This window comes from Ursus maritimus, unplaced genomic scaffold (genome assembly GCF_017311325.1).
Source record: "Ursus maritimus isolate PB19 unplaced genomic scaffold, ASM1731132v1 scaffold_6, whole genome shotgun sequence".
Taxonomy (NCBI): Eukaryota; Metazoa; Chordata; class Mammalia; order Carnivora; family Ursidae; genus Ursus; species Ursus maritimus.
The window spans coordinates 21,416,132-21,440,623 of record NW_024426774.1 but is presented as its reverse complement, the minus strand read 5'-3'; the positions used below and the strand labels follow the sequence as shown (position 1 = coordinate 21,440,623).

The following is a 24,492-nucleotide window of genomic DNA, read 5'->3' as shown; positions in this document are numbered from 1 at the left end:
GGCAATACTGTTAGTGCAGGAGAAGGAAAAGGGCCCCATGATAGAGACAAAGGAGAATCAGAGAGACATGGGACCCCGGAGAGTCCCTTGCTGCTCTGTGCTTCTCTCCCTCCTGAACCTTCCCCAGAGCCCGTTCGCTGCAGCTGCAGCCGCCCCTCATCCACCCTCCTATAGAGATTCCTGCAGCTTCAAGGCTCGTTCACTTACAATGCTTGACCTCCTTTCCTCACCGTTCTGTGTATCTACATCACCATTCTTCTCTCCACCCCACTGCTGCCATCCTGTCAGACGACTAAAGTGCCACGAGGGTGAACCATCGCCAAGTCTCAGTTCCCAGACGCCCTCACTTCCAGTGACTCTTCACCTCCCCTCCAGCCTGGACTCCCAGGAATGGTTCGTGCCGCATGGCTTCCGTTATATGCGAGTTCACCTTGCATCCTGCTCCCTGGGCACCGCCAGCTCTCTCACCTCCAGTCACACGTACCTCACTGCCCTGAGTTCCGTCTGTTTCCTTCTGACCTGTTGACTCCCTCCTGACCTCCCCTCCTTCCTTAACTGGGTTAGACTATCTGGCTGTTCATCGGAGTGCTGTTTCCTGAAACCTTAGCTTTCTTTGCACTCCCACTCTCCCCCACACCTGACGAGGGCAATGCAAGGTCACCGCCTCTTCTTGGCTCCTGCCCCAAGCACACCGAGGAAAATGGGACCCCGTACAGAGGGACATCATTAGACATTCACCGTCTCCACTCTGTCATCCCTGTCATTCTTCAGTGCTATAGAAAACCCAAGCCTTCCCGTGGGGAAATAGGAAAATTCAAGCCGTGGCCAAAAGCCCAATCTCCATCTCCCAAAATAGCTTCTCCACCCGCTCTGTTGCTGGATTTCCACACAGATGACCTTGGGACAACTCCTGGCTGCCCTTCACCACCTGTATTCTTCCCTCGGGCAAGTGACTTAACTTCCTCGAATCCTAGTTTCCTCAGCTTTAAAATCAGGACCCTCCAGTGTTGCTGCCACCCTCTGGGGCACTTTGTGCAAATGAGAAGAAGGTGCCCCTTGGGCCAGGCACACAGCGTGATGAGCTAAGCATGGCCTGCAGACCACAGTCCCCCCCACCCCGGCAACCTGGGCCCCCTGGCGCACTGCCACCTTGAATGACCACACACGGGGCCCCAACCACACCCACCTCTCCACGGGGTCTTGTGAAATAAAGGCCATAATATGCACAGCACCCAGCCAAGAGCCTGACTGCGCAGACCCTCAGGCGAAAGGGTCAACACAGCCCGCTGGCACCTGGGTCCACCTGCCGGCGGGCTCCGCTGGGACAGCGCTGGCTGCCACCTTCGGGCATATTTACTGCCAGCTCCATGAGGTCCATCCGTGTGCGCCCATTTCTCGGCAAGAGAGCGGAGCCCTGAGAGACTGGAAGTGAGCTGCTAAGTGAGGGAGCAGACCCGCGGTCCTAGGCAAGGGCTCCAGGCTGGCAAGGGGCAGTGGGCGGGAGTAGGGAGTGGGACAGTTGGGCAGAGAGGGCCGTCTGAAGGGAGAAGGGAAATGAGTAACACCCTCCCAAGGGCGACAATGCCTCAGGCACTAGGGACAGAGGCTGCCCGCCCCAACCCCACACCCCAACTCTAGGGTGCTGCCCTCGGGAGCTCCCACCTCTCAGATGCTCCCCTGGGGGCCCCCTCACTAGCTGCTCATCAGTGCCATGCTCCCTCCCCCACCCGGCCGGCAGAGTGCCTGGGGCCCTGCACCTGCCCGCCCCCCTGGAGACGTCTTGCTGTCCTTTCACTCCACTGATAGTCCACCTGCCTCCATGGGTGCCACAGACCAGGACGTCTCCACACCCAGAGTGTGAGGGCCCAGTCCATCCTGTAAGAGCGACTCTTCCTTAAGAGGAAATCACGGTGCAAAGGCAGCGAATAGTAGCCACCTGGGTATTTTTATGGAAGAAAGATGAATTATGCCATCACCCCTCCTGGCACAGAAATAATTTCAGTAAAAGGTTAAAACCATCATGTTGTATCAATGAGAACTGTTCCATTATTCCAAGAATGATTGATTGGAAAGTACTTTACTTACAGGAAAATCAAAGTGATACAATGCAGCTTCCACTTTTAAAGCACTTTCCATTAAAAAAAATCATACCAATGTATAAAAATAGTTATACCGAAGATGTGAATCAACAGCCGAGGAATTTATTGGCACTTGAAAGCCTTGTGATATAAATAGATTCAACAATGAGAATGAATCTCAAGTAACTCCGGGCTGTAGCAACCTAACCTCCATTTTCACTGACACAAAAGAAAATCACATGTAGTTCGGCGAGTCCTCTGGCCACCTTGGAAAAGAACAGAATGGAACTAGGTCCAACAGGGCAGGTCAACTCAAAGCACTGGGTGAGGCAGTGGGAGAGACGGAGGGGACAGAGATAGGGCCTCTGCCCTCACAGAGTTTTCAGACTGTGCCAGACTGTAGGCCTGTATACAACTCGGCCGCCAGTATCATGTCCTGAGGGCAGGGCGAAGGAACAGGAGATAGAAGGAGTGAGCTTCTGTTTAACTTGGGGATGTCCTTCCTTCTCCCCTCTCTCCCACCCTCCCACAAACAGTCGCTCTGTGGTGTAATGTGAACAGAACATGGAAATCAGCAGGGTCTGGATGCAAAGTGCCACTTACCAGCCGTGTGACCCTGGACAAATTACTTCATGTCTCTAGGATTCAGTCCCCGCGAGTTTTGGAGGGGACAGGGGGCTGTGGTTGTAAAGATGAAATGTCTCGTGTGTGTATGTAAGCACCGAGCTTTGCTGCTTCCTGATACAGAGCAAACAATAAACGTTCTCTCCCTTCCTTACCCTTCCACTCCTCTGTGAAGGTTAAGTAGTACTTACTTTTCCACCCCTTTCATGCTTACATTTCAAAGAGCTTTTCCATCATGGGATATAATGTGATTTTCAAGGTAGTATTTGCTGGTCTTTTTGGTTTTGAATCGATAACCCCTGTCCTCCAAGGGCTTTCCGACTTCCCTGTGTTTTGGAACTCAGAGGCCCAAAGGCGGCCCTGTTTGTGAAGAAGAACATGCAACACCCACCACCGCCACCCCACCTGAGACCGGGGCAGCTGAGAAGTGGCCCCTCGGCAGTCATTAACTGAGCATATATCGTAAATGAGCACATATTGTATAAGGGTTGTATAACTCTGAGGAGTCAAGGAAAGAACTAGACAGGATTGCTGACCTCTCCTAAGGCTTCAACATATGGGTGTCACCTCAGTCAAAGTTCTTGGTTGAAAACAACAGCCCAGTTGCGGTCCTGGCACGAGGCGCTGGATGCTTTCACCACGGTGCTGCCACTACCATCTCGGACCTGTTTTTCTGCAGTCACTGTCCTGGCCAGAAAGTTCCTCCCAGTCCCCTTGACTTTCAGGTGGATGGCACTGCCTAGTCCTTCATTGCAAGGGAAACCGCCCGGATGAGACGGGGATTCTTAATGCAGGAAGGGGCGTCTCTCATTCATTGCACCCCGACTTGGAGTAGACGCCCACTTAATTGAATTAAGAGAAAGGAAAATTATTCACAGGCTGAAATTGGCTCATTTGTAAATTCACAAAGAGTGACCAATGTTGATTTTTAAAACTTCTTTAGTAAAATTTCTTTTATTAAAACTTTAAAATGCTTGCTTCCCTAAGTCAAACTGACAGACAAGTTGTCGTAGGCCTGTACACCCTGAAGAGGTTCACCAGGAAGGAGCAGTTTGTCACATCTGTTTTATTGCTGCCTCTCAAAGTGCATAAATATACTTTTTTTGGATGAGCCATTCGAGAGTAAGTTGCAGACATCATGACTCTTCACCTCTTATGACTTGGGGAGAGACCTTCTGAGAACAATGACATGAACAAAACTACAATATAATTATCAAATGCAGGACACTTAACACTGAAATAATCTTATATGCAGAGTCCGGTAATGTTTCAGACGTGTTTTTTATAGTTTTTTTGGTCCAGGAGGCAATCTAAGAGTATGTGTGGCATTTAATTGTCATGCTCTTTTAGGCTCCTTTAATAGGAAGCAGATCCTCAACCTTGTCTTTCATGATACTGATATTTTTTTGAAAAGCACAAGTTCATTGTTTCGTCAAATTTTTCTCCATTTAGGTTTGTCCAGTGCCTCCCCGTGATCCGAGTTAGGTAACACGTTTTAGGCAGGAATACTACACAAGTGACATTATGTCCTTGTCAGGACCCCATGTAGGGGATCGTGCGATGGCAGTTTGTCTCATTATTGGTATGTTGCTCACTTGGTCAAGGTGGTGTCCCCTATGTTTCTCCACTAGACCATTATCTGTGACGAATAGGCCATCTGTATGGAGATACTTTCAAACTTGTAAATACTGTGTCCATATCAAACCTTTATCCAGCAGTTTCAAAAGCATCCATTGATGATTCTTGCCTGAATCAGTTATTACTGTGACGGTTGCAAAGTGGTGATTTTTCCAACTTCTGTATTTATTAATTGGCATTTTACTTTAAGGAAGAGCTGTCCCTTCTACATTATTTTCTCATTTATCTATTTAAAATCAGTGTAGACTCGAGGATTCTTTTTTCTTTTTTTTTAAGATTGATTTATGTATTCAGGGGAGGGGCGGAGGGTGAAGGAGTCCCAAGTGGACTTCACACTGAGCTCAGAGCCTGACTCAGGGCTTGATCCCATGACCCCAAGATCACAACCTGTGCCAAAACCAAGAGTCGGATCCTTAACCACCTGTGCCACCCAGCTACCCCAGACTCGTGGATTCTTAATATATTTGCAAGTGATTGTTAACAATTTATCTATTATCCATCCCTTCTATAAATCACTTCTGCATTTGTGGATGGGTCAACCTCACTGCAAGCAGATTTCTTTTTTGATGTGGGCTTGAACATTTAACGTACTCCCCCACTATTTACAAAGGCAAACAGGAAACAGAAAACTGAACTTTTCATGGGGATTTTTGGTTGAACACAGGTTATCAAAGTGTTAAGTAGCTGTGGCAAAATGGGATACCCTGAGAAGACATAAGAGAGCAGGCCCTTCTAAAGAGAGAAAGGAAGGGGGTTTTGCAGGAAGACATGGGAAGGTAAAGAAGAGTGGCATGATCATACTTCATGACTGGACACAGAAAGGGGGCCATGGGGTGGGGGAAGGGCAGGGCGATGGGAATGAATAGGGGAGTAAGGTGGGAAGGTTAAGTTAAAGTAGCAACATGAGTTCTATGAACTGAATTTGTTAAGAAAACTGAGAAGCAAGGAATGACAGATTCACAAAATCCCTTTGAGATATTAATCGTTCCATTATTTATGAGAAAACTAAGTCACAGAGAATTTACGTTAGTTTTCCCAATGTCACAGTGCTAGTAAGTGGCAAGCCAAGATTCAAATACAAATCTATTCAACTTCAAAGCCACATTGCTAGAAGACAAACACCTATAGAAGAACAGAGGTGGAGTTAGGGCTCACAGTATAAGGCCTGATAGGTTCCTATAGGCCAGTCATAACACTTAATTAACCTTGGCCCAAAGTAAGTCTCAAAAATTATCCAAACCATACACTTTAATCAGCAATAAGCCGAGGGCACTTAGATACTGCCAAAGTTTCCAAACCTTACATTACACTCCTGCATGACTCAGTGCCCCCATCCCCCAACCCTACCTATATAAAAATCAGCTTTATCAAATATCATTTTCATACACAATTTCACCCATTTTAAGTGTATGATTCAATGAGTTTTGACAAATGTAGAATCATTTAATCACCAATCATAATTACAGAACTTTCTGTCACTCCCGAAAGTTCCCTGTGCAGCCCCTGTGGAGTTGATATTCTCCAGCCCCTGGTCTGCTTTTTGTTGATATACTTTTGCCTTTTATAGAATTTCATATAAATGAAATCATGCAATATAGTCTATAGTCTTTTGTGTCTGGCTTCTTTCACTTAAGGTAATGCTTTTGAGATTCACCCACGTTACATACGCAATTTGTTCCTTTCTATTGCAAAGTAGTGTTCCACTCTATGGATGTACCACAGTTTACCCATTCATCCATTCAAGGATATCTGGATTGTTTCCAGTTTGGAGCAATTATAAAGCTCCTATAAACATTCACATATAAATCTTTATGTGCATTTGTTTCCATTCCTCTTACATAAATACCTAAGAGGAGAACTGCTAGGCTATATGATAAGTGTTTGCTGAATAATGTAAGAAACTGCCAAAACTATTTTCCAAAGTGTCTGTATCATTTTGCATTCCCACAACAGATAAGAATTCCAGTTGTTCCACTGGAACAAAAGTCATTATTTTCAATCTTTTTAATTTAGCCTTTCTAGGGGCGCCTGGGTGGCACAGCGGTTAAGCGCCTGCCTTCGGCTCAGGGCGTGATCCTGGCGTTATGGGATCGAGCCCCACATCGGGCTCCTCTGCTGGGAGCCTGCTTCTTCCTCTCCCACTCCCCCTGCTTGTGTTCCCTCTCTCGCTGGCTGTCTCTATCTCTGTCGAATAAATAAATAAAATCTTAAAAAAAAAAAATTTAGCCTTTCTAATGGGTACGTAGTATTACCTCATTGTGTTTTTAATCTGCACTTTCCTAATGTTTAATGATGTTGAGCATCTTTCTGTATACTTATTTGCCATCGTATATCTTCTTTGATGAAGTCTCTGTTCAAATCTTTTGCACATTTTTATTGGGGTTTTTATCTTTTGGGGTTGCACTACTGAAATATAACAATGCTTTATCAGATATATGGGTTTAAGATTTTATCTATTTATGAGAGAGAGAGAGAGAGAGAGAGAGAGGGAACGAGCAGGGGCCAGGCAGAGGGCGAGGGCGAGGGACAAGCAGACTCCCTGCTGAGCATGGAGCCTGACACGGGACTCAATCCCAGAACTCTGAGATCATGACCTGAACCAAAATCAGACACTTAACCAACTGAGCAACCCAGGCACCCCATCAGATATATGTTTTACAACTATTTTCTCCCAGTTCACAGTTTGTCTTTTGGTATTCTTTTAAAGGACAAAAGTTTTAAATTTTGATAAAGTCAGATTTATCAGTTTTTTAAGTGCTTTGTGCTTTTGATATCCTAAGAAATCTGCCTAACACAGGGTTACAAAGATTTTCTCCTCTATTTTCTTCTAGATGTTTTGTTGTTTTAACCCTTATATGTGGGTCTATGGACCATTTGCAGTTAATTTTTGTGTATGGTGTGAAGGTTCACGTTTTTCCATATAGAGTCCATTTCTTCTAGCATCATTTGTTGAAAAAGCTATCCTTCCCTCCACTGAATTACCTGGTTAAAAATAAGCTGCTGGTCTTATTTACAGACTCTTTCTGTTCACGTGATCGACAGTGTCTGTCTTTACATCAATATCTCACTGATTACTATATCTTATGCTAAGTCTTGAAATCGGTTTACATCCTCCAACTTTGTTCTTTTTCAAAATTGTTTTATCTATCCTAGGACCTTTGTATTTCCATATAAATTTTAGAAATCAACTTACCAATTTCTAAAAATGTCTAACTGGGAATTTTTTATTGGAATTACACTGAACCTACATGTCCGTTTAGGAAGAATTGACATGTTAACAATATTGAGTTTTCCAGTTCATGAACATGGTTTATCTCTCCTTTTTTTTTTTTCATTAATCTCTTTTACTTTCCATAGTAAGAGTGTATCAATCTTGCACATATTCATTCATATTGCACAGACTCACTTAACCCGAAACACTTCATATTTTTGATGCTAAGGTAGTGGTATGTTTTGAAAATTTAAATTTTTTCCTGTTCATTGCTACTCTATACAGATACAATTGATTTTTTTATGTTGACTTTGTATCCTGACCTTGCTAAATCTACTATTTCTAGTAGCTTTCTTGCTGGATTTCTTGGGATTTTTTATGCCATCTGCTAGGAAAGTTTTACTTCTTCCTTTCAAATCTGCTTGCCTTTTTTTTTTTTTTTCTTATTGTACTGGCTGCCAATCCAGTATGATGTCAAATAGAAGTAGTGAGTACGGACATCCTTGATTTGTTTCCAATATCAGGGAAAAATCATTCAATCTTCTCATTAAGTATGAGAAGTTAACTGTGGATTTTTTATAAATGCCCTTAATCAAGATCAAGTTATACCTTCTATTTCAAATTTGCTGAATTTTTGTTATAAATGGATGTAGAATTTACTAAATTTTTTTTAAGGTTTTTGCATCTAAGTTCATGAGAAACACTGGTGAGTTTTTTTTTTTTCCTTGAATTGTCATTTTCTGGTTTTGGTATCACACTAACGATAGCACTACAAAATGATCTGGAAAGTGTTTCCTTGACTACTTTCAGAAAGAACTTGGGTAGAATTAGTATTATTTCTTACTTAAACATTTGCTAGAATTCTCAATGAAGCTATCAAGCTTAGAGTCTTCTTTGTGGGGGAAACTATTTTTAATACAGGAATAGTTAACCTTTGCAGTCTCTACCAACACAGGGTGTAGCACTAGGAATGAAAGGAAATCAAGTTGTGAAAATCACTGTTGCCTAAATAATGCTTCCGACACACACAGTTCTATCAAACACTGTGTTTCCCTGGCTTTGGCTATAATGGGAAGCAACTTAAATTATTTCATTAGTCTTTTCAGATGTAAGTACAATGCCTTACATACTTTCTTACAGATCTTGTGTGCGGCTAAATACCACCCCCCCCCCCCAGCCAACAGGAGTATATAAAACTCATTTCTGGCAGTGATGCTAGAATGTTTCCCCTCAGCCCTGTGCCTTTTGCACTGGTCAGGCTACAAGTTAAAGGTGAGAGAGGTACAGAAACATGACTTACCTATTCATGAAATATTTTTATTCTCTTAAGGTGTTTTTGGAAAAATATAAGCTTATAACAATAAGCTTAAGCAATAATATAAAAGATGCATAAAGGAAAAAATACGGCCCCTCTTCCTTGTAAACAATAAAACCAAATATTAATACTGTTGCATTGCTCTGCCATAAACTAATGGAGAGCAAGAGCCATGTCTCTTTTGTCCGTTGTTTCCGTCAGGAAAGACTGATACAAACAATGGCAAAGCATCTAGTATGGCACCTGACACATTTGGGGCACTCAGAAAACATTTATGGGAGGAAGGAAAGTGTTGAATTCACACCTGTGTTACTATGACTCCTTGGCAAGTTTAATACTGACTGCTTTATCTGTGTAAACAAGGGGAAATGTCATTCTCCTTAAAGCCATTGACTGTCTCATGAGCTCACTCTGTTCCTTCCTCCTCCTGTGTCTTTGTTCCTTGAAGCCTTTCTTCTCTATAAAACTGTCTCATCCATAAGAACTCCCTTATTCAGGGAGGCAGTCTTCAGACTCTTTCTTAGGATCCAGCAGCATTTATAAACTCTGCCACACTGCTTAGCATTTAATCCACAATGGATTCTACCCCTTTCCTAGCACCCATCACTGTCCTGGGCATATAGCTCGCCAAATACTCCAGCAGCAACTGGAACAATCTTGCATGCGAAGGCTCTTCATGAAGCCTGAAGTACAGCCTCAGGATTTGTTATGAAAACCGCTAGGTGTAAGGAACGACAAACTGGGAAAAACTGGGAAATGACCCTGAACGCTATTAAATACCAGAATGATTTTTGTTAGGTGAACATATGACTAGGTATTACCCTGCCTGAGGCGGAAGTCAACAGACTTTCTTTGGTATTTTCTATTTCTATGGGTCCATATATGTGCTCTACCAATTCAGACCTTTGGAGCTTCAGAGAAAAAGGAAACTGTTTTGTCCCTATATTTAGTTTGAAAATAATATCATCTGAATAGCTCTCACCACGTTCTGCATCCATTTTAATGGAGAAATGGCTAATTCTAGGACTAAAGCAGAGAATATACAAGATGAACCTGGAGCATCTTACTATCAGAAAGTAAAGCACTCAAAAAAACAAAACAATGGGGGTCTGTCAAAGGGACGCAGGAGCCAACTGAAAGGGCTCCCTCTGGCCAAAGCTGGAACGATTTGAGCAATGAAATAACGTAGTACTGGATTATAGCCCAAAGAATAAATTTTTTTAAAAGACCCATGAGTTCATTCAGATATAATTAGGTGACTGAAGAAGTTGGGGGGGGGGACAAATTTCCCATAGAGAATTCCAAATAATACTCTGTCCTACCCCTTAATTGTGGACTACACTTAGTGACTTGCTTCCAAAGAGTACTGTATGAAAAGAGGGAGGAAAGTAACTTTACAGTGGAGAAACCTGGCAAAGACTGCCTTAGCCGAGTAATCGAGATTAACATTATCAGTGACAAGTCCTGTTGACAGTATGTACCCTTGATATATGTGATGAGAGAATGACACTTCACCTCTGTGGTCTTCCTCCCAAAAACCATAACCACAGCCTGACTATGAGGAACACAGACAGATCCCAACTGAGGCACATTCTACGAAATATCTGACCAGTCCTTAAAACTATCAAGGTCACTGAAAACAAAGAATGTCCAAGAAACTGTCACAGCCCACAGGAATCTAAGGAGACATGACAACTAAATGTAATAGGGTATCCTGGAGGAGATCCCGGGACAGAAAAAGGACATTAAGCAAAACTGGAGAAATCCAAATAAAGTACGGAGTTCAGCTAGTATCAATACCATATCATTCATTATGACAAATGTACGGCCTTACCAGAGGTTACCAGATGTTACGAGAACTGGATGTAGGGTATATGGAAACCCGTGTACTATCCTTTTACCTTTTATGTAAATCTGAAGCTCTTCTAAAATAAAAGTGTACTTAAATATTTCGAAAATACAGTCTGGGCACCAGGTGACTACATGCTTATCTCCACAACTGTGCTTTTAATTACAGGGCGCTGGTGACAGTTTTGTGGGGGCTTTGGCCTTCTACCTGGCTTACTACCCAAATCTGTCCTTGGAAGAAATGCTCAAGAGATCCAATTTCATCGCGGCGGTCAGTGTTCAGGCTGCAGGAACACAGTCATCGTATCCATACAAAAAAGACCTGCCACTTGATCTGTTTTGATTGCTACTAGCCCTAAAATAAATGTACCTGGAAATAAAATGTACTGGGGGGAGGGAGGTGACCTCTCTTAGCTAGCAGCTTACTATAAAATATCCTCTTCTCCTTTCTTTGCAAATATGTTCATTTATGAAGTCATCCTCAGGCTTTCATTTACTCTTTTATAATGGTGGTTTCTTCGCTTTTCATGTATTTCCAAGAGCCAACCAAAATTAAGGATTCCACGACCAGGACCTGTACAAACATTACCACGATCAGGAATCAGCAAACTCACTTGCCAACAGATCGTGAACGCTGTATGTCCACCATAGAGCAGGGCTTGTGGACAACAATGTCTAGAGTCCGAGTGGAGAATGTTAAGGGAAGGGGGCCCATGACTGTTCAAGCAGTTCCTGAGAGACAGTTGATATTCAGCGTTAGTGTGTCAAAGCCTCTGTTTTGCAAGAGAAGCCAGAAGTTTGGATGTTTATTGAAATTTTTTCAATGGTTAAGTATCAGCAATTCATTTTTTTTAAATGTAAACACCACCTGTGGGCCACACTCAGCTCATGTGCTGAACAGACAAGTCATTTGTTAAGCCAGATTTTTTTGTTGTTGTTTTGCTTTTTTTAATGGCGATTCATGTATGTCACAGACCCTTTATAGCAGGCTTGACTATAGGTGAAGGATTCTCCTTGTGACCCAAAATCACTATGTATAGTTTCAACCGAAAAATAGCCAAGATCTCATGTTACTGCTTTGAACCAGAGTTCTAACAAAAGAGGCCAGAAAACAGCTGACTGACTCGAATGCCCCAAGCCCCCGAGACTCAACAAGTGTCTACATCTGATTCCAGTTTCAGAAAGCTACTCTTGCATATCCTCAATAGACAGACTGGGCCACGGAGAGGAAACACCTGTTACTTTGGAATGCTGGTTTTGTCCTGCTTGAGCCCATGGTAGGCATGCCATCACTCTTCTACATAAGTGCTTTAAATGGTGTTGGATATGAACCGGCAGAACTCAGAATAAAAGCTGATCCTTCTTACATTCAGAAATGTGCTAAGGACAAAACGGAGTATTTCTGAAAATCTGTAGGAAACAATAGCTTGAGTGAGAAAGTATGCGGATCTGGGTAGGGCTGTCTTACCTTACCTGAACATTAGGGATTATCAGTGGAATTTCCAAGTTGGTTGGCTGTGTGGTACCATGCCCCAGAACCCCTAGCCATGGTTCTATGGAAATACACTATAGCTCTTCTTTAAATAAAAAATTAAAAAAAAAAAAAGAACTCTAAAAGATAAAGGGAGTCCAAAGCATTCCTAGAAACTCCTAGATACTGCTTCAGTGTCCAGAGTTTGAGAATATGGACCAATACCATTTTTCCTAATTATATAAGCACAAAAGTTCTCACGGTTTCTTTTGTGTTACAAGGCTGGCCCCTTTATTCCTGTTCACCGTTACCCTCTCTGTTACTACATGGGAGTTTTTTCAAGATCACTCTGGAGAGTGACTCTGCCTTTCCTATGAAGTACAAAGAGGAGCAGACTGGAAAGTCTTGCACAAGTTTCATTATGGAAACTTTCTTTTATACGAACAATGGTTATTCTTTAGTAATGTAGCAGTTTTTTATTTCAAAGAGTGGGGGAAAACATCACTAAGAGACAATAGCACAGGCTATTTTAATATTTTTTATTAAGGGCTATAAAAATATCCAGAAAGATAAATAAATGTGATGCAATGATACATGTCCTAATATGAAGAACTTTCTTTCAGTACATTGTTTTTCTTCACAATGGCCTTCAAATCACAGGAGGCAGTGATTCCGTGCCATTTCCTCTTCTTTTATTACATGCTGCAGAATTTCTGAATCAGTATCCCGCCCTCAGTCTTCTCATTTATAAATCATATTCGTTTTCGATCCATTGTTTAGAGGGAGCGTATTTTCTTCTGTTCCACAAAGAGGACTTTTGTTTTCACTGTAAGAGAAAAATGGGTTGTAGCGAAGATGGAAAGTTTCATCACCATTTTCAAATAAAAATACCTATCAGACCACAAGCACTCTCCTTTCTCTTATTTTACTATTCCTCTGACATGGGGATGGAACAGATTTGCAAACTCAGTTCCTCGGTCCCAGAGGCCACAGAAACCTAGAGAAAATGGGAAGGAAATCAAGGGAAGGCTCCCCAGCTGATCGGTGGTGTCTTTGGTACCCCACCAGGTGATTTCTCACCCAATGTGAAACAGCCAAATCAAAAAACAAAACTAGGAACAAAACATGGAAAAAAATGTCTTCACCCAGTTAATGAACACTCTTGCAGATGAGCAAGACCAGACTGAGAGCTGGACTCCAGAGAAAAAAGCAACAAGAACTGAGTAGACCACGGAAGAAAAGGCAGTCTGGCTAGAGGAGTAAATACACATCAAACCATGTACTTTCCAGAGACGGTGTAACACCCAAATATGGATTTTCTAGTATGGTAATAGAATGAAAATTATAACCAAAATCTCATGATTGAAAATATCATAACAGAGGATAGCTCTCTAAAACAAAACCAAAACAAAAGTACTAATTGCCTGGGGCGCCTAGATGGCTCAATCAGTTGAGCATTCAACTCTTGGTTTCAGCTCAGGTCACGATCTCAGGGTCAGAGATCGAGCCCCGCGTCAGGCTCTGTGCTCAGCCCAGAGTCTGCTCAAGACTCTCTCTTCCTCTCCCTTCCCCTCTACCCTCCCCCCAATACTATGTATGTGTGTGTGCATGCGTGTGTATGCACGCACACACACATGCTCTAAAATAAATAAATAAAAATAAAATCTTTAGGGGCGCCTGGGTGGCACAGCGGTTAAGCGTCTGCCTTCGGCTCAGGGCGTGATCCCGGCGTTCTGGGATCGAGCCCCACATCAGGCTCCTCTGCTATGAGCCTGCTTCTTCCTCTCCCACTCCCCTGGCTTGTGTTCCCTCTCTCGCTGGCTCTCTATCTCTGTCAAATAAATAAATAAAATCTTTAAAAAATAAATAAATAAAATAAAATAAAATCTTTAAAGAAGTACTAATTGCCTGGATAAAAGATCAGAGACTGGATGCTGGGCAGTAAGGTTTTCACTGTTCCTATAATGCTGTACAGCACTCCCCAATTTAAAAAATAGTAACAGGAAGATGAATTTGGCTCCGTGTCATAGAAAAAATAGGGAGCATGGAGTTGAAACGATTGGGTTTAAACCCTGGCTCTACCATTTATACCTGCTGTGAGTCCTTGGGCAAATTTCTCAAAATGTTCTGCCTTCAGTTTGCTTCCCTAGGGTGTGGATAACTCCATCTCCCGCACAGGGTTGTTGCGAGATATACAGTTGAATTGAAATGACACACTGCTATCCATAATCATAAACATAAATTTTCTGTCAAAATATTTGCTGCCTAATTCATAGAAGAATGAATCTGTCAAGTTCTTTCCTTACATCTAACCTAAATCTATTCTACTTCAATTAAAGTCTATATTGTCTTGTTTAGTCATCCAAGGAATCAAAACTGACAAGTTTTCATTTTCTTCATGATAAGCCTTCATATATTTAGCAAAGTTTAATAAGCTTACGCCTCAGCCTTTAATCCTTCCTCCTTGGAAATTAGCATCTAAGTTTTATATGAGGAAAAGGAGTTTGAAAAGGCAGAGGCTGGTTCTAGCCAGAGTATACTATGAAATGCTCAAATAATTGGGAACTTTTCTGATTTCCTTTATAAAGCAGACTAACAAAACATTACCCTTAAACTAACCATTTGCTGGGAGGACTGCCAAGCTATTTGGTACCTTGGGCAAGGGGGCAGGCCCCAAGGCAAACATCATCATGCTAGCCTGCAAGGCATTCAGTAGGTGGGCAGAAAGCCAGGCAGTCCACTATCCCAGAACATTCTCTTCTTCAGAAAAGGCAAAGTTGTGCTGTCAAGGCTTAGACCATTCCTTATCAGAAAAGTTCTAACAGTCTGTTTGAAATTTACATATGAATCTTCTCTCCCACTTTCAACTTATGATCAGAACTGTTCATGGTTGTGTTCTTTCCCAGTCTCAAAACTTAAAATCAATCTGACAAATAACAAGTTCCTAACACCTCTACACTAAGGATGAAAATCCTGATACATCTTCATACTGAAGATATAAAAGGTTATTCAAGTAACATTAATGTTGTACAAGTTCCTAAAAATAAACTCTAAGGGAGCTAAATGCTAGAAAAACAATTACTGTAAAGTGCATCACTTTGAGTTTTCACCAGCTGATACAAAGAAATCAGAGGGAGAAAAGTATCACACCAACTCAGTATCGTATTGCTATGGTCTGAATATTTGGGCCCCCCTACCCCAAATTCATATGTTGAAATCCTAAACCCCAAACACACTGGTATTAGGAAGTGGGGCCTCTGGGAGGGGCTCTGGTCACGAGGGTGTATTCATGAATGGGATTAATGCATTATAAGAGACCCCACGATGCTTGCCCGCCCTTCCACTGTGTGAGGACACAACAAGGCACAGGCTGCAAACCAGGAAGAGGGCCCTCACCAGAAAGCAACCAGGCTGGCACCTTGATCTTAGGACTTCCCAGGCCCCAAAACTCTGAGAAATACATCTCTGTTGTTGATAAGCCACCTAGTCTGTGGTATTTGTTACAGCAGCCCAAAAGGACTAAGACACATACCCTATCATTCTAATAATTTTTCTACCATATGAGGTATCATCCTGAAACTCGGACTCCCAATCATCAGGTACAAACCTAGAATTCCTTCTGTATTATGATAAACAATGACGAGAAATTTTAACACCATGAAAACAGCAGGGAATTTTATTCGTGTTTAAGAATGGAAATCATCCAATTTTACAACTGGGCTTCTCAGAGCCCTTTTTTATATGCCTCCTCACACTGGCAGAGACCTTTTTTTTTTTTTTGAAGGTGTTATTTTTATTTTTCTTAGACATTGATGAATGCAGCATAATGAATGGTCCAGCAGTGGTTGTGAGACCTTCCGTACCAACACTGAAGGCAGCTATGAATGCAGCTGTTAGCCAGGATTTGCACTAAGAGCCTGCCCAGAAGTCAGGCACTGGTAGGTAGGTTTCAGCCTCCTGTGAAACCTCTCATGAGTACACAGAGTAGTTTAGGGCCCGGGCTTTGGAGTCCAACAGTCTTGAGTTCAAATCTTTGTAACATAGTTTAGCTGTGTGTCCTTGATTAAGATCCTTGGCATCAGATTCCTCATCTATAAAACAGAGATGCCTGGAGAGTACAGGTGCTTGTGTTCATGACATCTGAAGATACGAGGCTTGTGTAGGTAAGCAAACAAGACAGAATTTTCCATTTTGTCTGATTATTTACAAACACTCGTTTGTCTCCTTTCTTTCAGGGATCACTGTCTTTTACTGCCTATACTGTCCTTTTGTTGTTGTTTCCAGGGAGAAGGGAGATTCGGTTCCTATTATTCCATCTTGGCCAGAAGTGCGTCTATGAGTGCTTATCCTTAGTTAATAAAAAAGCTGCTTATGAGGTTAAGTATCTGTCTTTCATCATATAATGGATTAATTTTGGGAAATAAAATTCTGGTACCAATTCAATTCTGATCACCAGTTGGGTATCTTACAATGCAGCTCAATTCTGCTCTCTTTTCGTGCCTAGCATAGCCATGGCTGGTGGTCCCAAGAAGCATCTAAAGTGTGTGGTGGCTCCAAAGCATGGGATGATGATAAACTGACCGCTGTGTTTGCTCTTCATCCATCTACTGGTCCCCATAAACGGAGAGAATGTCTCCCTCTCATCATTTCCCTAAGGAACAGACTGAAGTATGCCCTACCAGGAGAGGAAGGAAAGAAGATCTGTACGCAGGGTTTTATTAAGACTGATGGCAAGGTCTGAACTGATATAATCTACCCTGTTGATTTTATGGAAGTCATCAGCATTGATAAGACTGGCGAGAATTTCCGTCTGACGCAGGACACCAAGGGTCGCTTTGCTGTACATCATATTACAGCTGAGGAGGCCAAGTAGAAGTTGTGCAAAGTGAGGAAGATCTTTGTGGGGATGAAGGGAATCCCTCACCTGGCGACCCATGATGCTTGCACCATCTGCTATCCTGATCCCCTCATCAAGGTGAAGGACACCATTCAGACTGATTTGGAGACTGGAAAGATGACTGATGTCATCAGGTTTGACAATGGTAATCTATGTATGGTGACCAGAGGTGCTAACCTGGGAAGAAGTGTGATCACAGAGATAGACACCCCGGTTCTTTTGATGTAGTTCACATCAAAGATGCCAATACAAGAGCTTTGCCACCGGCTCTCCAACATTTTTGCTTTTGGCAAAGGCAACAAACTATCATTTCTCTTCCCCATGGAAAGGGTATCTGCCTCACCACTGCTTAGGGGAGAGACAAGAGACTGGCAGCCAGAGCAGTGGGTAACATGGTCTGTAGGTGGTGTGACTGAAGTCTTTATACTTAAAGATAACACAGCATGATTTAAAAAGAAGAAGAAAAACCTTGATACCAGCTACCAGTGATTAACAACTCAGGAGCAGCCAGATGGAAGTGACGCATAGGGCAGATATGGGGAAGGGGCACACAGCCTCTACACCCTCTCCCAGCAGGTCTCTCCCATAGTCACCACACGGTCACCAACCCAGAAGCTCCAGTACAGTTCTTATTAAGAAGCAATTATCGAGAGGCTGTTCAGAACCAAGGGCACAAAGATGAAACAAATGGCCTGGAATTTTAAAATAAATAATCTGTTTGCTAGTTTACTTTATATAAATCTGCTCACGAAATCCAAAAACAAAATTGGGCTTCTACCAATAGCAATCAGCTGCTGTCTTTTGTTTGTAAGCAGGCAATCTGGCCTTGGGAGCACTTGCCTCTTTTGGACAAATACTTCCATCTACTTTTTTTTTTTGAAGATTTTTATTTATTTATTTGACACAGAGAGAGAGCTATTGAGAGAGAGAACACAAGCAGGGGGAGTGGCAGGAAGAAGCAGAGGGAGAAGCAGGCTTCCCGCTGAGCAGGGAGCCCGATGTGGGACTCGATCCCAGGACCCTGGGATCATGACCTGAGCTGAAGGCAGACGCTTAACCGACTGAGCCACCCAGGCGCCCCTCTACTGAGACCATTTAAAGTTACCATTTATTATGGCATTTTCGCAGATGGTACAAAATGGAAAATGACATTTCTTACCTTCCTGCACTAATAATATAGATACCATACTCCTTTAATTCAAATCTGGACCTAACCGCTTGCCACTGTTAGACGATCTCAGGAGAATATTCCCTCCTCATCTGAAGACAAGACTCTTTTCTTTCTGTTTCCAGAACAGTAACACCTATTCTCTTTATATGGCTGGTTTCTTTCCAGATCTATCCTATCTAAAGGATAGGATAAAGGTGGACTCTGCCTCTCCCCACCTTTATGGTATCTCAGCATCCTGCTTGTGTCTCTCAAAGCACTGAGCAGAACATTATTTATTCTTTCTTTCTCTCCCTTCCAAACCAGATTGTAAGTACCAAGAATACAGAGACTGAGCCTGAATGTGTCCTCGTGTATCCCGGCACCTGGGACAGTAACTGGCACTACAGTAAACATTCAATACTCACTCACTGAATGCTACAGAGCTAAAGGGACCACAAAACTGCCAAGACATGTTAAGCATCAGTCTGGAAAGGGCAGCAGGCCTTGAAAGCATTTGAATTCATTGTGGAGTAATTTCTCTGAATCTTACCAATTGGATCATAATGCAAGAGAGTCAGTTTCTCCCGTAGTCGGCTTCTCTTAGTGTTGAAGGAGTAACCTGTCCCAGCTTGGCTCAGCATTTTCACCAGAATGGTTCTAAGATTTAAAAATAAGCTATTACAAGCTGAGGAAATAGACTAAAATCTGTCATGGGAGGACGGCACATTTTGAGAACTCTGTACAGTAGTATTAGTGGTGGGATATCACTTAGCCCTAAGAAGGTTCAGTTCCAAGCCTACATTTTCCATAAACCACAATTTCAATGGCTCTGATTCCCAAGGTCTGTTTCATTGTAGAGTGCCTTAGTAATCAACTAACCAATCAACAAAATCAAACCACATTGTGGGAACAGACTCAGACGCCCACCACTTAGAAGGACCAGAAGTCAGGAAGGGGGAAAATACAAAAGTATTGGTAACCCCAGCCGGCCAGTTGGGAAATCATAAAGATGGCTATCTCAAAAGAGCCCTATCTTCCAGGATGTGCAATAGGAGTACAATCAGAAGGGACAAAATAGAAAGATTGGAACTTTTACACTGCTGACATGTAAAACCTTGCTCCCCTTCATATTTCGTTTAACTTACAGTCATCCAAAACATAGAGCTCATGTTTTGCCTCATTAGACCCTTTAATACCTTGTACTGTTACTTTTTCATGTGTCTGGCTTCCCCTATGTAGACCATGCTATTTTATTTCTCATCTAATTCCAAAAAGAATTTATAGCATCTACAAATACATTACACATCTTTGCCTCCCTTTCAATGTCCAGCACAGTGCCTCATACATAAGAGGCACACAATATTTGTTAATTAAGACAACATTCATTCATTCAAAAAAATTTAACAAACGCCTATTAAGTGCTTACTCTGTGGAATGCACTACAGGAAATGCAAAGCCCTGTAAGGCTGCCCCTCCCCACTGCAGGAACCAACAGTATAGTATGGAAGGTGAGTTGTGTATACAAGGGTATAAGGCAAGACATATTTGACAGATGTCACAAGAAGGATACAAAGAACATGAGAGGCAGGGAGTACCTCTAAAGAAACCAAAGGCATGGGAGAGTCCTATAGAACCTGGAGGTGCGGAATTCTAACATAAATAACTGGACTGTGGGAAAAGCAATATGAATAAAAGCTATCTGGGAGAAAACACTAACTTACATGTTTTTCATTAACTTTAATCCAAAAAACCTAGTTTTATGATCTGGGATGTGTCTTGGTTGTAAGCAAAGGCTGCTTTAGAATGTTCCTTTTTTTTTCTGGAGAAGAATTTTCCTATTTTTAACACAGAAAATCTTCAGTTATTGTCTACAAAATTTATTTTGAGATGCCAGTTTGGTATTTATAGTCTCTCTGGTGCAGCATAGAATCTTTAATCTTTGCTATTTTTGCTTATTCCATGAATGCAAAGGATTACAAAACTCATTAAAACTGACTGTAGTTCAATCAAATCACAGCTTGTTCAGCCAAATTCCTGTAGCGGGCTCCAGACAAATGGCCCTCAGTCCTTCCTCTGAGGAAACAGAAATATGGTAGTAGTCCAAAAAGAGCATGGGAACCCTGATGGTTTGTTTAGGAATAAGACAGCAAGGGTTCTTTCAATTATTTGAACACTCACTTAAGTAAGTCAGTTGGGCAGGAGGGAAAATATTTTTTGAAAGAGTTCACAGAGCCAGAACAATTCACCAAGTAATCAATCCTCAAACCAACTTTCAGAAAATAGAGACCAAATGCTTAGTTTAACATAAGGATGTATTGGCAGCCACTGGAAAAACAAAACAAAGTTTTAAAAAAAGAAAAACCTTACTTACTTTGACTTGCTCTTGGCAACTTTCTCGCAGAGAGGAAGGTTGAAAGAGAAAAGAAAATAGCAACTTATTATCTTTCTTATGCAAAGTTCATATGTCCGTAATAAATATGTAAATGTCGAAGTATGCCATAGGTTGTCACTCAAGTAACTACTCCCTAGCTTGTGGAGATCCCGCTAGAATTCTAGAAAGACAAAGATTCAACCAACACAATTCTGGATGTAATGCTTTGCACAATCTCTTTTCAGTTGGACCGGTTACTTTTCAAATCTCTCTAAGATCTGCTACACATGTTCCTCTTCTAAGGTGCAAAATATCTGCACTGGAACAAGCCACTGGTCTGACAAGTTAACCTATGCAAACTGCAACGACCATCACACCAGGTGGAGGAGGGAAACTAAGCTAGAGGTTGGCCTGGTGCAGGGAAGAGCGCGGCCTCGGGGAGCCAGAAACTTCTTTCCCAGCCCAGCTGTATTGACTTAGAGTAAGTCACTGCCCTTCTCAAGCCATTTCCTCACCTTCAGAGTTCGAAACCAGTGGACTAAAAATTCTAAGGTTTTTTTTCCCACTTCGAACGTGCAGGGATTGTGCTACCACATCCGTACGGAGGACGGGGGAAAGCGCCCCACTCCTGCCGACCAGACTCGACTGCCCCCGTCCCGGACCGCAACGAGACCAAGAACTAGCGCCGCAGACCCCCAAGCACCACTCGCTCCGCAAGGCGGTGCGCCGCAGGGCATGCCGGACGCTGTAGTCCTGAAGGCCTGGAGAGTCGCGGCGGCCGCTTCCCGGCCGGCGCGCGCCCCCGGCCCCGCACCGTCCCGGCGCCTTCCTCCCGCCCTCGCCGCAAGCCCTGCCGCCTCCTCCAGCCCCACTTACAGGTGACCGCGGACAGGAACATGGTGACAACACTACCACAGTCTCCTAAATGGACCCAAAGTCGCTGAACAAACAACTGCTTCCGGGGCACAGCCCTGTTCCGGAAGAGGACGTCGAGAGCAGCCTGAAGCCACGCCCCCCACATAAGCCTCTGGTCCTGACGCCACTGGTGTGTTGTGTTCATCACAGGCCGGGAGTTTTACTTTTGTGGTACTGGAGGTTGGAGTCCCCTTCCCTAGCAGAGAGAGAGTTTCAAGCGCTGAGGTTCACGCCCCAAGCCCTGCCTCTTACTTCTGGGTCAGAGTTAGGTCGTTCCATACTTTCACTGAATAATCGCCACCACCTGCATTAAAGCTGCAGGAACTGTATGGTTCTCAGCTGCTCCAGGTTACCAGGCTCCCCCATATTTCCTTAAAATGTTGCCTTCTTTTGCGTCTCCCGATCCAACTTCATCTCTGCCTGGTTAAAAGCTGCTCTCAGTCCCTTCGGAGTTAGAACCCCCACCTGAATATCCCCCACCCCTTAATTATCTGTTGGATTTCTAGGAGGGCACCCACCACCTTGTGCATCTTGTTAACTGCAGTATCCGAGCACCTAGTGCCAGCAAGAGGAGCTGAATAACAGATTTGGGAAGCTCACATAACTTGCCTAATGTCACAAAACTAGTCAATGGCAGAGTCAGAATTTCAACCCAGGTCTTGTCTGACTGCCAAAACTCAATGCCTTTCCCACTAGACATTGGGACCTACTACTAATCTGCATCTTTAATTCTTAATGTCTCTCTGCAAGGAACCTGGGCTCTTTCAACACCAAGAACTTCATCTGTAACCTTGTTTCCCAACTAATAATCAGGACTTTCCGATTTTTTCCTAATCTATGAATTTGTCTATATATTAAATCTTACAAATGTGAAATAAAATTCAATCTCATGTTTATCTTCACAAAAAGTAATTAAAAGAAAATTTAGCTCTTCAATACAATTCTTTTTTTTTTTTTTTTTAATTAGGACTGTCCTCGCCCTTAGTACCTTACAGTTTTTTAACCCTCTAATGATTTTCGGTCCTCTGATAACCTGACTCTAACAAATGAACACCCCCTAAGTGCCCAAATCCTTCTTCACCTTGTGCAATTCATCTGCTGACAAAGAGTTTTAGGTGTTCAAGAAGGTCAGGTTTCTTATCTAGGAAATTCCTTTAGAGGATATACAAGAAAAGTACAAGGGACTGGAAGCCAAGAAACATGAATTTTAGCCTTTGTTCTGTCCTTTGGAAAGTCAACTATTCACACCTCAGTTTCATGTTGAGGGAGGAATTGGATCAGTGGTTCTCATCCCTGATGGTATATCAGGGTCACCTGTGGTCTTCTAAAACTCCATTTGCCACCAGTGAGGCCCACGGTCTGTATTTTCTCCAAGTTTTCTATAAAGAAGCATTTCAAACATATCAAAAAGCTGAAAGGATAGTGTAATGAACACACCGTATACCCAATTCAACAAACGTTAACATTCTGCTATATATTCTGAATAAATAAGATATTTTTTAGATATGGCTTTTTGCTAAGCTATGTGAAATTAAATTGCAGATATCACAACCCTTCACCCCTCACATTTAAGTAGGTATCTGCCAAGACTAAGATTATACCTATAATACTATTTTCACTCCTAAAAAATTAACAATAGTTTCCTAATATCTAGTCCATATTCAAATTGTCTTCTATACCTGGTTTCTTCAAAAACAGTATCCAGTCAATGAACTAAGACAACATCTCTCCCTCTCTCTCTCTCTCTCTCTCTCTCCCTCTCTCTCAGAATCTGGCATCAAACTTTGCTTCCTTCCTTCCTCCTCTCCATAGAAGCCACTCTGGTGAGGACCCCAGTGACCCCCTACAGTACCAAGGCCCATGGTCAATTCTCGAGCCTTCTGTTACTCAGCATTGATCAGTATTATTTTACACAGTGTCTCACTCTTCCCTGAAAAACTTTCTTCACCTGGTGTCCAGGTCTCCACTCTCTTGGTTCTTCTCCTTCCTCATCAGCAATTCTTTCTCCGTTTTCACCTCTTTCACCCTTCAATAGAGGCGTGCCCAGGGCTCAGTCCTTGGATCTCTTCTCTGTCCACACTCATTCCCTTGATGGTCACAGCCAGTTTGGGTTTTGAAAAATCTAGAGGCTGAAGATTTCTAAATTTATATTTCCAGCCTCAACCTTTCCTCTGGATTCCAGATTGGCATATTTAACTGCCTACTTGACATCACGTGTCCAAAATCAAATTCCCAAACTTGCTCTGTATCCCTAAGGCTTCCCCCATATCAGTGTGTGACAATTCCATTTTTCCAGTTGCTCAAGTAAAAAGCCCAGGAGCCGACTTGACACCTCTTTCTCTCATGCCCTATATGCAATCAATCAGTAAATTCTAAAGCATTCAAATGTCACCTCATCAGTGAAGCCTGGCCACAGAAGGAAAGCAATACACACACACTCCCTATTCTCCTTACTTCACATCATATTTTCCTACACCACTTTTCACCATTTAACATTTTGTGTGTGTATTTGTTGATTTCCTTATTATCTGTCTTTGCCCACCACAATGTAAACTTCCTAATTGAGAACTTTGTCTTATTGACTCACTGCTGTATCCTGGTGCCTAGAACAATGCCTACCACATATATTGACTAGCTGCTGAATGAATAAATGAATTTGAGATGAGAGGCACCATACAAATGTTAAATTATTAAGAAATATGTTTAAATGGGAAACAATGATGAGCGTGTACTAGTCGTTCCAGGGTTCAGGAGCACTTGTAAGCTTGTGGGGAGCTTTGGGGGGCTTTTTAGAGAGTGTGTGTGTACATTGAGCAGGGAGGGACAGAGGATGAGAGAGAATCTTAAGTAGGCTCCATGCCCAGTGTGGAGCCTGATGCAGGGCTCAATCTCACCACCCTGAAATCAGGGCCCTGAGATCATGACCTGAGCTGAAATCAAGAGTCGGACACTTAACTAAGTCACCCAGGCTCCT

The 24,492-nt window shown here is 42.7% G+C and overlaps 2 protein-coding genes and 1 pseudogene across 4 annotated transcripts in view; 2 read left to right on the top strand and 1 right to left on the bottom strand.

Moving 5' to 3' along the window:
* RBKS (ribokinase) overlaps nt 1-11,163 on the top strand; it is an 81,568-nt gene extending 70,405 nt beyond the window's left edge. Inside the window, exon 8 of the mRNA XM_008700280.2 lies at nt 10,884-11,163. Coding sequence (XP_008698502.1) covers nt 10,884-11,057 — 174 coding nt within the window. The 3' untranslated portion in view covers nt 11,058-11,163. The remainder of the gene's footprint in view (nt 1-10,883) is intronic.
* Nucleotides 11,164-12,705: 1,542 nt separating this feature from the next.
* Nucleotides 12,706-21,712, bottom strand: MRPL33 (mitochondrial ribosomal protein L33). 3 transcript variants are annotated; one of them, XM_008700279.2, is made up of 4 exons: nt 21,480-21,599; nt 20,604-20,622; nt 18,783-18,889; nt 12,706-13,011 (listed from the first exon to the last, which is right to left on the bottom strand). In XM_008700279.2, the coding sequence occupies exons 1-4, from the start codon at nt 21,499-21,501 to the stop codon at nt 12,962-12,964; spliced, it is 198 nt and encodes a 65-aa protein (XP_008698501.2). In that variant the 5' UTR covers nt 21,502-21,599; the 3' UTR covers nt 12,706-12,961. The 3 variants fall into 3 exon arrangements, with proteins under 3 accessions (XP_008698501.2, XP_040478978.1, XP_040478977.1); XM_040623043.1 differs by lacking the exon at nt 12,706-13,011 and adding an exon at nt 15,982-16,860 and having other exon boundaries at nt 21,480-21,712; XM_040623044.1 differs by lacking the exon at nt 18,783-18,889 and having other exon boundaries at nt 21,480-21,688.
* LOC103671626 lies at nt 16,482-18,055 on the top strand (annotated as a pseudogene).
* Nucleotides 21,713-24,492: the final 2,780 nt, after the last annotated feature.